At 41.8% G+C, this 14,493-nt stretch overlaps 1 protein-coding gene and 1 pseudogene across 1 annotated transcript in view; one reads left to right on the top strand and one right to left on the bottom strand.

Moving 5' to 3' along the window:
* igfbp7 (insulin-like growth factor binding protein 7) overlaps positions 1-14,114 on the bottom strand; it is a 33,775-nt gene extending 19,661 nt beyond the window's left edge. Inside the window, exon 1 of the mRNA XM_073042611.1 lies at positions 13,651-14,114. Coding sequence (XP_072898712.1) covers positions 13,651-14,077 — 427 coding nt within the window. The 5' untranslated portion in view covers positions 14,078-14,114. The remainder of the gene's footprint in view (positions 1-13,650) is intronic.
* Positions 922-2,705, top strand: LOC140726347 (pyruvate kinase PKM pseudogene; annotated as a pseudogene).
* Positions 14,115-14,493: the final 379 nt, after the last annotated feature.

Here is a 14,493-nt window from a genome sequence, read left to right as displayed (position 1 = left end):
CTCTTAGCCATCAGAGAACCCTTAACAGACAGGTTAATACAAATTTAATGCCAATGCATCACCAGTGGAAAACATTCTACATATAATGACATTTTTTCATGGATTTTTAGTATATGTTCTTTAGATCAGGGTTTTCCAACCTTTTTTTATATAGTGGACATCTACCATTAACTGAGAGGTCTGTGGATCCCAGGTTGGGAACATCTTCCTTAGATTTAGGTGTATGTCAATGATTATTTCTAGATGTCCTGAGACGGTGGTGGTGATTTACTCCAAGACTATGTTGAAGATTATTTGCAGCATGCTGATTCTATGCAGTCAGTAACAGTTAAGTTTTTTAGCCCTTTCCTCAGAAGCACAATGTTCTGTCTCCTATAGCATCCCAATGAATGCACATCAGATGGCCTTTGTAGTGAAGAAGGCTCACATTTGATGAAGAGTTTCAAGACTAGCACATGCAACTTGAAGTCTAAACCTGGTCTTTCAGGAGTTATGGTGGAAAAGATGTTAAAATATAGAGTGTGGTATAATCATTTACCCATAATTGCAAATTAATTCTAGGTCAATTGTAAATGCTAGATCTGCGATTGATTGTTGCTCAAAGATTCTGCAGGCATATGAGATCAAAGATCAGCATGATCTAATTGAATGGCAAAGAGCTGAGGAGCTAAAAGACCTCTTCATGTTATTCTTATAAACATGTAACATGAGTAACCAGACTTTTCTCTCTCCAAACCAGTTGAGTTTTTCCATAGGCGCATGTTTATTTCAGGATTTCTGATATTTGTAGGTTAACTTCTGAAGTTTATACTTCATAACAGAAAGTAATTGGATAAACAAGGTTTTTTTTATTCCATAGTCGGACATACAGATTAGGAGGAGAAGTGAGCTTAAATTTGCAACATCTTTGTGCAGTTAAGAGAGGGTAGAATCAGCAGCAACCATACCAACCTCAAAAGATGCGCAACACGAAATGGGAACAGCCTTCATTCAAAGGCAGCAGTTGCATGCTGCTATGGCTGACACTTTTCTGGAGCACCTGTGCTTGTTGAAGCAACAATTGCTTGCAACACTGGCATTATTTGTACCATTGGCCTCGCATCAAGATCTGTTGAGATGCTAAAAGAGATGATCAAAGCTTGAATGAATGTTGCACGGATGAATTTTTCGCATGGAAAACATGAGTACCACGCAGAATCTATCAAGAATGTCCATGAAGCCACAGAAAGCTTTGCTGACAACCCCATCGACTATAGGCCAGTTGTCATTGCTTTGGACACAAAAGGGCCTGAAATCCACACTGGACTCATCAAGGGAAGTGGCACTGCTGACGTTGAACTTAAGAAAGGAGTTAAGCTTAAAATCACACTTGATGATGCCTATAAAGACAAAAGTGATGAAAATATTCTGTGGACTACAAGAATCTGACTAAAGTGGTTGAAAAAGACAGCCAAATCTATGTAGATGATGGCTTAATTAGTGTCCGTGTGTTGGACAAAGGTGCAGATTATTGTAATACTGAGATTGAGAATGGTGGTGTTCTGGACAGCGAAAAAGGTGTCAACTTGCCAGGAGCAGCAGTTGACCTTCCAGCAGTATCAGAGAAAGATATCCAAGACCTAAAATTTGGTGTGGAGCAAGGAGTAGACATGGTGTTTGCCTCCTTCATTCACAAGGGTGCTGATGTTGACGCTGTGCGAACAGTCCTTGGTGAGAAAGAAGATCAAAATCATCAGCAAAATAGAGAACCACGAGGGAGTTTGTCGATTTGATGAGGTCCTGGAGGCTAGTGATGGCATCATGGTTGCTCATGGTGACCTGGGCATTGAAATCCCAAGTGAGTAAGTCTTTCTTGCTCAGAAAATGATGACTGGACATTGTAACAGAGCAGACAAACCTGTCATCTGTGCTACCCAGATGTTGGAGAGCATGATTAAGAAACCCAGACGCACCTGAGCCGAGGGCAGTGATGTAGCTAATGCTGTACTAGATGGTGCAGATTGCATCATGTTGTCCAGAGAAACTCCTAAAGGAGATTATCCCCTTGAGGCCATAAAAACACAGCACTTGATAGCTCGTGAGGCAGAGGTTGCAATGTATCATCGACAATTGTATTTGGAGATCGCTCATCTAGCACTTCCCATGGTAGACACAACAGAGACTGCTGCCATTGGTGCTGTGCAGGCCTGTTTTAAATGCCTTGCTGCTGTTATTATAGTCCTGACCAAATCTGGCAGGTCTGCACACCTTGTGTCCAGATATCGCCCACAAGCTCCTATCCTCGCTGTAACTCCTGAACCTCAGACTGCGTGGCAGGCCCATCTTTACTGGGGTATTTTCCCGGTCCTCTTCAAACCACCAGCCGATGCTATCTGGTCTGATTATGTTGATCACAGAGTGAAGTTTGCAATGGAAGCTGGCAAGGCTCGTGGTTTCTTCAAGCCGTGTGACCTAGTGATTGCATTGACTGGCTGGCGCCCAGGATCTGGATCCACCATCACCATGCGTGTACTGCAAGGTTCCTGAGCATGGTTAGGACTGGATATCGGATGTCCACTGCAGTATCACCTCCTAGAGGCAGACATAGCTTTGTGCACTGCAGAGCATATTCACCTCAGCAAATTAAAGTGAATGCAACCCTTGTAATGTGTTCTGCACCTGATTGTTCTGCTGTGCAGCACCTGACTGCCTGATGTAAGACTATATGCTTCACTCAGTGCACTGTATCATACCCATACAACCGTTTATTTATATTTTAGTTAAAATTAGTGTCCAATAATACACTATTAGTTATACTTCAATTAATTATTTTTAGTTCCAGATTTAAACTGTTTAAATACTCCCTGAATCAGTGTCTGACATTCGGCCTAGTTTCTCAGTGCAACATGCTGTTGTGATTTATAGCAGTAGAATTCAGTTTAAATGGTGTATGTTTGAAGAAGACATCAATAAATGCTATCTTCCTCAATGAGAAAAAAATAATTTGCAACATCTCAGCGGATAGTAATTTTTTCCCTTCAGGACAGAAGATTGAGAGTTCAAACTCCACTCCATAGGTTTGAGCAGACATTACAATGGCACTGAGGTTCAGCTGAGAGTGCTGCAGTTTTAGAGGCACCATCTTTCCATGTAATATTAAACTGAGTCCTAAATTTCCTCTTCAGAAGCATGTAAGACGTTTCATGGGACTAAGTTGAAGAACAGCAACTGAGTTAAATCATGACCAATACTTATTCCCGATTCAATGTCATTGAACGAAACATTATTTCTTAAGTCTAAGAACTTGCTGTGCTCAATTTCACTGAAGCCTGAACTATTATTCTTTTCATTATCCAGAATGGGACTAAATGTGCCTGAATTTGGATGTCATGACAAACAAGAACAGACATGAATTGTTTATTTCCCAATAAAACTGTTAACTATTTATATACATTGTATATAAATACCATGGAGGGGGGAAGCTGGGGGGAGGTCTTTGGGGTTCTAAAATTTAACTGTCGTTCATTCTTTGGGGCACTTCTCTGTTTTCGTGGATGTTTGTGAAGAAAAAGCATTTCAGGAGGTACATTGTATACATTTCTCTGACATTAAATTGGACCTTTGAAACTTCGAACCTTTAAACATTTTTAAAGCACTAGATTCAAAACACCAGCAATCTTTCCTTGCAATGCAAATATTAATAGCATTTCCAGCAGATATGCAGAATAGCTTCAAGTAACCTCTTTAAATGCCAAACTGCAGAATTATGAGATTTTGGGATTTCAAAAGAAATTTAAAAATTTGTTTATTGTGTATCAAGGTACAGTGAAAAACTTCATTTTGCATTTCATCAATAAAGATCATTTACATAAATCAGTGGATTGAGGCAGTACAGGGGAAAGTAATAACAGAATACAGATTAAGTATTGCAGTTACAAAGGAGGTGCTGTGTGTGCAGTCAGTCAAGTGCAAGGTAATAACAAAGTATGTCCATTCTTAACATACAAGGGGATTGTTCAATAGTGTTAGAATAGGGCATAGAAGCATGATGGCACATGCTTTCAGGCTTTTGTATCTCCTGCCTGATGGAGGGGAGAGAAGACAGAATATCTGGGGTAGGTGGGATTTTTGATTACGTGGGCTTCTTTACAGTGATAACAAGCTATGTAGACAAAATCCATGGAGGGAAGGCTAGTTTCTATAATGTGCTGACCATGTCCCCAACTATCTGCACCTGAGTTGTCAGCTGGCCATTCAGCAACCCTAATCCCCTGCCATAGTTCTGTTGCAGGGAAAGGCTGGCAAACTTGATTCTTCCTGGTGGAGAGGCCTTCTTGTTCTTGCTACACTTTTAATAATCTTTTCTTTGCCTTTCACAAGGCCCCACAGAAATTCCTCTGGCTTAATTCACAAACCCTGTGTCTTACTAATGATAGGAGAACGGAAAGCTACAGATTTACCATCTCCTGGGCTCTTTCAGAAATAGTGACTTAAAGAAATGTCACCAGGTTCACTTGGGATTTCTACAAGTTTCAGAAGTCACAATGTAAAACAATCATGTTGGCAGAACTTGCCTGTAAATTCCTATCTCCTTTGATTGTGATCACATAACCCACCAATGAACATCAATCAAAAATCACTTTGTAACATTTACTTGCAAACAAACTAGTCTTGGCATTAAGAAGATAGTATCGCTCTTCGATTGGTCTGAGATATGGAATACTACCCGCCTCTTAACTCGGTGGAAGGTCGCAGATTGTGGAAGTGATATAGGTCCTTCGGCACATGATGTTGTATTGATCTTTTAATCTACTCCATGATTAATCTAACCCATCCCTTCCACATAGCCCTTCAATTTTCTTTCATCCATGTGCCTATCTCTTTTAACTGTCCCTAATATATCTGCCTCTACCACCACCCTCAACAGTGCATTCTACGCACTTATTACTCATTGTGGAGAAACCCTACCTCTGATATCCCCCTATACTTTCACCAAATCACCTTAAAAGTACGTCCTCTCTTACTAGCCATTGCCACCTAGGTACAGGGCCAAGCCAACATTTGATACCACTAGGATCCTGTCTGAAGAACCTCTTACTGATTCCCATGCCATGCTTGATTCTCTTGGTGCCTGTGCTTTTGCCTCTGGATCAGTAAGTTTTAGGTTCAAATATTGTTTCAAAGACTAGCTGATGTTTAGTGTTGTACTGAAGGTGTGCTGCATCACCAGCAGATACTGTCCATTGCTCAATTTCTGAAACTTGGGCTCTTTTCCCCTACTTTAGAAACGGTGCATTTGGAGAAGAACAATTAAGTCCTTTTTGTGCACTAATCAATATTGGGATGACAGGGTGGAGATATTTCTCTACCAAAGGAGGTGCAAGGGACTCCTTCACTCCTTCAGCCTGCAGGTCACCCTTGGGTAAGTGTAGCACCTGCTTACACCCCCCTCCCACCCCAGATCACAGTCACTTGAAGCCATGGGAGCAGGTGGTAGATGGTCGCATGAGCACCTGGTACATATCACACACCCTGGTTATGCAACCACTGATGAGAGGCAGACTATCTCTTAAGTGTATTGACAATGGCTGGGGTCACCCGTCTTGTAATGACACTGCTCAAAAAAAATGCAACGGCAAATCACTTCTGTAGAAAAGTTTGCTGAGAACTATCATGGTCATGGAAAGACCATGATTGGCCACATCATATGACATGGCACATAACTAACGAACAAATCTAGATTAGTCCTTCAGTCAACATCACTGGGAGATTATCTGTTTGTTATTTCATTGCTGTTGTACAGTGCGTATATAAGCTGCTTTGTGCAGTAATGACTAAACCCCAGAAAGAGACTTCACAGGCACCAATGCCTTAGGCTTCAGTATGGCATTTACAAATGTAAAACTTCCTTTGCTTTGGAAATCCACTATCAACATGTTAATTGAGATTCCTTCTGTCACTGTACTTGGAATTTTACTCCAGAACATCACCTCCAAAGAAATTTTTAGAATTAATCTGCAGTAACTTCACTATGAGAAAACATGAAATGCACTCTAACATCTTTTGGAGTTTATTAAAGGGACTACCTTTATCACTTTCTGGTGGTATCTTCATTGATGTCGGCAGTAAATGGGCAAAGTGACAACTGCAGCCACTCGTTGCTGCATCAGCATTAGGGTTGTTGACTGTGGATCCTGGCATTCCATTCGAGGGCAAAGCCACCTCAATAAAATGCCAGCATTAAAGATAAAGATCAGCTTTACTCTCATATGTACACCAAGGATTGTGCTGTGCAAGTGTCACTACACCTCCGGCACCAATATAGCATGCCCACAGCTCACAAACCCTAACCCTACATCTTTGGAATGTGGGAGGAAACCGGAGCATCTGGAGGAAGCACACATGGTCATAGGGTGAACACACAGACTCCTTACAGACAGTGGCAGGAATTAAACCGTTATCTTACAGCACATGCTGTAATAGCATTACGCCAACTGCTGTGCTACTGTACCACAAAGATCATCAAACGTGCTCCATTGAAAATGCCAGCAGAAGGCACTCTAGCCTGTCTGCCAGCCACTCATTTCAATCCTGCTGATCTTCCCACCCTCAGCAACTCTTCTGTGTCAGTTCTCAAACCCCCAATCTTACAAAATAATTGACTGCGTAAGTATTCAACCCCCACCTCCCCTTTAATATGACACACCAAATCATCAGTGGTGCAGCCAATTGGTTTTAGAAGTCACATAATTATTTAAATGGATCTCCACAGTCCTCAGGGGTAGAGGATTCCAGAGATTCACCACCTTATAAGGGTTGCCCCATGTGCCAGCAGGCTACCTGGAATACAGAACCATCAGTACAATTCCAGAGTACAGCAGATGAAACTCCCCACCCTGAGAGTTGTACTTCAAACTGCAAAACCCTTGTCACCATCTAGAAGAGGAGTTGACTTTTGCTCAAAATCGTTACAGGTAGTGTGCATTAAACATGGCCGAGAAGGGTGGGGAGATGTGTTGAATCTAAAGAATTAAAGGTAGTATTACATTTTCTTTATGTGCAATATTCTTTGTGTTTGGCATCAGCAATGGCACATGTTGTCCAGGATTTCCTTGGAATATAGCAGAATGAGGGATAACTTTACTGAAATGTTTAAAATGATGAGAAATATTCAGTGCCTATAAAAAATATTCACTCCCCTTGGAAGTTTTCATGTTTTTTACTACATTGAATCACAATGGATTTAATTTGGCTTCTTTGACACTGATCAACAGAAAAAGACTTACATGTCAAAATGAAAACAGATCTCTACAAAGTGGTCTAAATTAGTTACAAATATAAAACACAAAATAATCGATTGTATAAGTATTCAAACCGTCCCCCCCCCCCCCCTTAATATGACACATCAAATCATCACTGGTGCAGCCAAATGGTATTAGAAGTCACAGAATTTGTTAAATGGATATCTGTTTTTGGAGACCTGTGTGCAGTCAAGTTGTTTCAACTGATTATAATAAAAATACACTTGTATCTGAAAAGTCCAACTGCTGGTGAGTCTGTATCCTGGCAAAAACTACACAACAAAGACAAAAAAACACTCCATGCGACTCTGCAAAAAGGTTATTGAAAAGCAAGGAGATGGATACTAGAAAATTCCCAAGTCTCTGAATATCCCTTGGAATGCAGCTAAGTCAATCATCAAGAAATGGAAAGAATACGGCACAGCTGTAAATCTGCCTAGAGCAGGCCGTCCTCAAACATTGAGTGACCGTGCAAGAAGGGGACTAGTGAGGGAGGCCACCAAGAGACCTACGACAACTCTGGAGGAATTACAAGCTTCAGTGGCTGAGATGAAAGAGACTTCACATACAACAACTGTTGCCTGGATGCTTAATCAGTCACAGCTTTAAGAGAGAGTGGCAAAGAGAAAGCCACTGTTGATAAAAAAATCTTGGCTAGAGTTTGCCAGAAGGCACATGGGGCACTCTGAAATCAGCTGGACGGGGTTTCTAAGGTCTGATGAATCCAAAACTGAGCTTTTTGGCCGTAAGACTAAACGCTATGTTTGGGATAAGCCAAACACCCTGTATAATCAAAAACACACCCTCCCTACCATGAAGCACGGTAGTAGCTGCTTCATGCTGTGGGGATGCTTCACTGCTTGTGAAGATAGAGGGTAAAATTAATGCAGCAAAATACCTGATGCAGTCTGCAAGAGAACTGCGACTTGGAAAAAGATTTGTTTTCCAGCAAGCCAATGGTCCTAAAGCCAAAGCTGCGCAGGAAAGGTTTAAAAGTTACTGTCCTGGAGTGGCCAAGATCAGAGTCCAGGGCTCAATCCAATTGAGAATTTATGGCTGGACTTGAAAATGGCTGTTCACTCATGATCCCCATGCAATCTGACAGAACTTGAGTACCGGTAGTTTTGTAAAGAAAAATGGGGGAAATTTGCAGTGTCCAGATGTGTAAAGCTGATAGAGGCCTATGTACACAGACTCAAGGCTGTAATTGCTGCCAAAGGTGCATCTGCTAAATACTGACTTGAAAGGGATAAATACTTATGCGATCAATTATTTTGTGATTTATATTTGTAATTAATTTAGATCACTTTGAGATGAAAAAGAGTCCTTTTCTGTAGATCAGTGTCAAAAAAGCCAAATTAAATCCTTTGTGATTCAATGTTGCAAAACAATAAAACACGAAAACTTCCAAGGGGGTGAGCACTTTTTATAGGCACTGTAGATAAGGTGTATGTTAATAGCCTTTTCTCCAAGGTAGGAGAGACCAAAACTTGGGAGAATAGATCTAGGGTGTGAAGGGAAAGATATCAAAGGGCTGCAAGGGGCAACTTTTTCATGCACAGGGTGGCAAGTATATGGAACAAGATGCCAGAAGTAGTTGTTGAGTCAGGTGCAATAGTATAATATAAGAAACACTTGGATAGGTACATTGAAGTGGGGCTTAGAAGGATATGGGCTGAAGTTGGAACTAACTGGGTGAGCACCATGTTCAGCAAGGACATTGGGCCGAAGGGCCTGTATCTATGCAGTATTGCTCTGTGACCCTTTGATTGCTAAAGTTTAAATTCTCATCCCAGAGTAGTAAAGCCACCCTTGAATAGTTAATGAAAAAATGATTCTTCTTTTGGATTTACAAGTCTCTTTGAAAAAGATTCTCTACTCACGAAAATGATCTGATTGAAGCATTGACCATAATTCATTTACAGGCATTGCATGACATTCAAAAATAGACTGTTCTGAACAGACACAAACTAACTGAATAATGTCAAGTATGTGGGGGAAGTTCTTTTAGCACACATCCTGGTTCAGCTGCTGTGCTAGCAGATACAATCTTAGAATTCACAGCACAGATTTCATTACAGAAAAACACCTCATTTGCCCACTGTCCTGAGTCAACATTGGCACTTTAAAGTTATCCATGCATAGCCTTTACCCTTTTTACCATATCCCTTCATCTTTTTCCTTTTAAAATATTCATTTGATTCTCTTTTAACCAACCTATATTTTGACAGCCACTTGTAGCAAAAAGAAGTTGTTTACCTTTTGTGATAAATCTCCCCTAATCTCAAAATTCATTCTTTTGGAAATAATCTGGAATAGCTTCCCTTTTGTTAATAGTTCACATATTTATAAATAAAAAATGCCCAATTTTTATACTGATTGCAAGATTTCACAACACATGCTGGTGATAATAAACTGGATTCTGATTCTGAGATCAAACAAATACAAAGGAAATCATCACAGCTACTGAATGAACATTCCAAAGTCTTTACACTTGGCATCATACTGCACAACGACAGGCTCTTCAACTCACCAAGTCTGTGCTAAACATCAAACACTCATTTACAATAGTCCTACATTAATCCCATTTGCTAATCTCCCACATGCAGATTAGCTCCATCTAGATTCTACCACTTACCTACGCACCTGGAGGAATTTACAGTGGCTGTATAACCACACATCTTAGAGATATAGGAACCTGGAGCACTGGGAGGAAATCCATGCAGACGCAGACAGAACATGCAAACTCCACACAGACAACACCTGAAGTCAGGAATGAAATCAGCATCTCGGATACTGTGAGGCAGCAGCTCTACTAGCTGTGTAATGAAGTTGATAATACATATACACAGTGATACAAATTCATAATACACAGTGAGTGGAATGTCAAAGTCAAAGTTAAGTTTATTGTCATATACACAAGTAGATGTATCCACATACACAATTAAAATTTACTTACAGCAGCGGTTACAAGATCATTTCATACATTTGTTGAAATGACAATATTGTATGTTTTGGTTGTGAGAAGAACGTTCAATTGGTCAGTCTTTATGCCCAAATTCCCTATCCGGGAATGTTATCCTCATTCTAAACAATTTGTGATACCACTTACATTTAACATGTAATATTAACATTACTGTACCTTTGATATCTGCCTGTATTACAGGCACCTATCTATAATGAACTCTGAACTGCTTCTCAGATTTAGACTAATATGACCAATTGAACCAAATAACATTTAAATTGTTCTGCATAACTATAATCTATCAACCCTGATATAATTCTTGTAAATCTTTGTCTCCAATGTTTAGATATAGTTTCTAAAACAATAGTATGCCCAGCATTAAGGAGACTCCTTCAGCTCTACTTGTTTTCTATAAGTATAAGAATGACTTCCTGATTTTATTTTCATTGTTGCTGTGAATAAAACCTAAAATTATGTGGCCTTCTGAGCTTCACTTCTACCTGTGCTTGTGTCTGCAGTGCTACATCTATATGTTTGCATAACCTGCTCGGAATATTTTTTATTTTGAGAATAGCTATTCTATCCCCTATATCACACAATTTCATGTATCTGATATTTTGGCATGTAACTAGCAGGGTAGATAAGAAGGAATCAGTATATCTGGCAGACCTAGATACATGGTGGTGCTGGACCAGCAGATTTTAACTACTGAAGACAACAATAATTTAAATTCCAATACTTTGTGGCACAGTAGCATAATACATTTTTCAGTGAACCTGAAATTGGTAGGAGTAGATAGATAGATAGATACTTTATTCATCCCCATGAGGAAATTCAAAATTTTTTCCAAAGTCCCATACACTTATTGTAGCAAAACTAATTACATACAATACTTAACTCAGTAAAAATATATGCATCTAAATCACCCTCTCAAAAAGCATTAATGATAGCTTTTAAAAAGTTCTTAAGTAGTTTACTTAAATACATAGAGTCCTAACCCCGGCACTTTAACATATCTTACTCCTGGCGGTTGAGTACAGTCGACTCTGTGCCTTCCTGCACAAGGCATCTGTGTTGGCAGTCCAGTCTAGCTTCTCGTCTAACTGTACTCCCAGATACTTGTAGGTCTTAACCTGCTCCACACATTCTCCATTAATGATCACTGGCTCCATATGAGGCCTAGATCTCCTAAAGTCCACCACCATCTCCTTGGTAGAGTAGGGGGAAGTGCAGGAAATAAGGCCATGGTGAGTTTTGAGGGAGAAGGGGAACCAGGTCAGTTCAAGGAAGGGCAGGTCCTGCGGTCCAGGTGTTTAAAGGGAATGCGTGAAATAGGACGAGTGAACTTCACTGCTCTGGTGAGCTTCAGAAGAGTGAGAAACAAGGGTTTGATCAGTTCAAGGTAGAGGGAGGGACTAGAATCGGGCTGAGTTTAAATGGAATGCTGGAATCAGCACATGTTCAGCCCAGGACTGAAGAAACATCCAAGATTTTTGAACAATCCAACAGTTTCTTGGAGATTTACTGGAGCTGGATTTTCAAAGGGCATTTTGTGACACCATTCAAAAGTGTTGATGCAGAACATGAGAGCTTGTTGCATTTGGAGTACTGGGAACAGATTAGGAATGTGTTGGAAGCCTGTTACAAATGGAGTATAAATTCAGCATTGGCTCGGGAGTTATTTCCAATCCACAAGAAGGATAGTCAGAAAGAGCAGAATGTACTATGTCCATGTTTGTTGACAAAGGGAGGCAGGAAAGCCAGTGTGAGAAAGATGCAGAATCCATAGAGGAAATAGTCTAATAAGTACTATGTGGGAAAATGTGAAAATATTTACTTTGGCAACATTCTAAAAAGTACAATTTTTTTCTTGACATACAAATTCTGTTTAAAATCCGCAGTAAGGCCAACCCACACTGGTATTACCGACCTATACATGTCATATGCAAGTGACATAGGATCTTAATTTGCATATTTTAATAATGTCCCATCTAAAAATAGGCAGGCCTGTTATAAATATGGAAGTCTGCAATTGCTGGAAATCCAAAACAAAATGCACAACTTGCTGGGGGAGCTCAGCAGGTCAGGCAGTAACTCTGGAAATAAAGAGATAGTAGATTTTCCGACGGAGACCCTTCTTCAGCAATTAGAAGGGGGAAGATGCCAGAATAAAAAGGTTGGGGGAGGAGAAGAGGCTAGCTGGAAGGTGATGGGCTGTGGCACTTCCAATTACAGGACTGCCAGGAAATCACATAAAAATGGATCTTTTCTTCCCTCTTTCTCTTCACTATTCTACTTGGTCTCCCTCCATCCCCCAGTCACCCCACTGCTCCACACCGACATTTTTCCCATTTGCATTCTGCCTTTCTCTTGTTCTGTCCCTGCCTCACCATCCATCATTTCCCACAGTATCCCTTTCCAATCTCTCCCTGATCTATCATCTACCCTTTCCAAATTCTCCCTGATCTATCATCTACCCTTTCCAAACTCTCCCTGATCTATCAACTACACTTTCCAAACTCTTGCACGTTCTTTGTCTCATTCTCCCTTCCTTTCTGTGCTTCATTCTCTGTTCTATTTAACACACCCGCCTCTCTTCAACTTTCCCTTTCAATCCGCACTCGCCCTTCTCACTCTATCTTTTGTTTCCTTCAACCTGTTCAACAGCTTTCTTGCCTCCTGTAGTCTTCCATTTTATTTCACTTCTTTCTCATCTTTGGCTGCATCCATCCCCTCCCTTTCTTCTTCTCTCCCCTCATTCACTATCCTTGCCACCCATTATGCCCCTCACTATTGCCCCCTACCCACGCTATGGCCCCTCCTTCTCATTACCTCCTCGCACTATCTCCACTCCCTTTCCTGTCCCTCCTCACTTACCCCTCCCTTCCTCTCTTTTCCATATATTCCCCCTCCATTTAACGTTTTCTCTTTCACATCTTCCCTCCCTTGTCTCGCAGTCTTCCTCACTCCCATTTTCCTTCCTTTCCCCATCTCACCCTCTTACTCCCCCCTCTCTCTCTACCTCATTTACCATCTCCCTAGTCTCCACCTCTCTCCTTTCTCAACTCCCTCCACCCGCGAGCACATCTTTCTCACAGGTTCCTTTCTCCCTCCCAGCTTCTCTTTCCCCCTTACCTCTCACTTCCTCTCTCTTTCCCTTCCTTTCTCCCCCCTCCCTATCTCCGCCCCTTCCTTCCTGGGCACTACACTGGCTCTCTTTCCCCTCCTGACGAAGGGTCTCGGCCCGAAACGTCGACTGTACTTCCACCAGCATTTTGTGTGTGTTGCTTGAATTTCCTGCATCTGCAGATTTCCTCGTGTTTGCGTTGTCCCGCCTTTCTCTCTCTCTCTACCCCCTCTCCCCATCCCTCCAGTTCACTCTCTCCTCGGGACCTGAGCGCTTACCTTTCTCACAGGCTCCTTTCCGAATTTTGGTCACCGGGCTGCCTCCCGCCTTCTCCACCCGCTGCGCCGCTGCTCTCAGCTCACAGCCAGTGCTGTAGGTGATGCCGTCGCTACCGCACACCTGCTCAGGGGACTTGCAGACGCAGTGCCCCCGGCCCTTCCGCTTGGAGCCGGTACGGACGCACTCGTAGCCCTGGGCGCAGCGGCCGTACTTGGAGTCTCGGCCACCGCACGGCTCTCCCTGGCCGGCGAAGCACACCGTGCAGCAGCGGCACGGACTGGGCGCTTCGCCCAGCGGACAGCCTCCGGGCGGCAGAGCCGGACATTCTGACGGCACGCAGGGTGGGCACCGGGTCGAGCCTGTCTTCAGCTCGGCGCTGGCCGCGAGCAGCAGCAGGAGACACCCACCCAGTAACTGGCCGCTCATCTTGACAGAGAATAACTCCCTCCCGTGAGACCCGTGTCCCCTTATACAGCATCTCCGGCTCCACCCTATAGAAACGTTTCATACCAAAGTCCTACTGTAGCAAATTAACCTCCTCGTGTTAACACAGTTGAGGGAGAAACAAAATTCACGAAAACTTAAACTCATATGCACCCAACTCGAGCTACGATTGATCAAACTAAACTACATGTTACAAAAACAAGTATTTCGAAAACTTAAATACAGCAATGTAATCCAGTTTATAAATCAGATAGACTAAACTTCCATCCAGTCTAAATATAAATTCACAAAAGCTAAACCAAAATCAAGCTCAACTCACAAAAACTCACAAAAACTAAACTGCCATTTAGACAAATTACTTGAATTAATACAACTAAATTGAACTCCATTTTGTCGTG

Source organism: Hemitrygon akajei, chromosome 4, assembly GCF_048418815.1.
Source record: "Hemitrygon akajei chromosome 4, sHemAka1.3, whole genome shotgun sequence".
Taxonomy (NCBI): domain Eukaryota; kingdom Metazoa; phylum Chordata; class Chondrichthyes; order Myliobatiformes; family Dasyatidae; genus Hemitrygon; species Hemitrygon akajei.
Note: the sequence above shows the minus strand (reverse complement) of the source record. Positions and strands in the feature narration are given on the sequence as shown.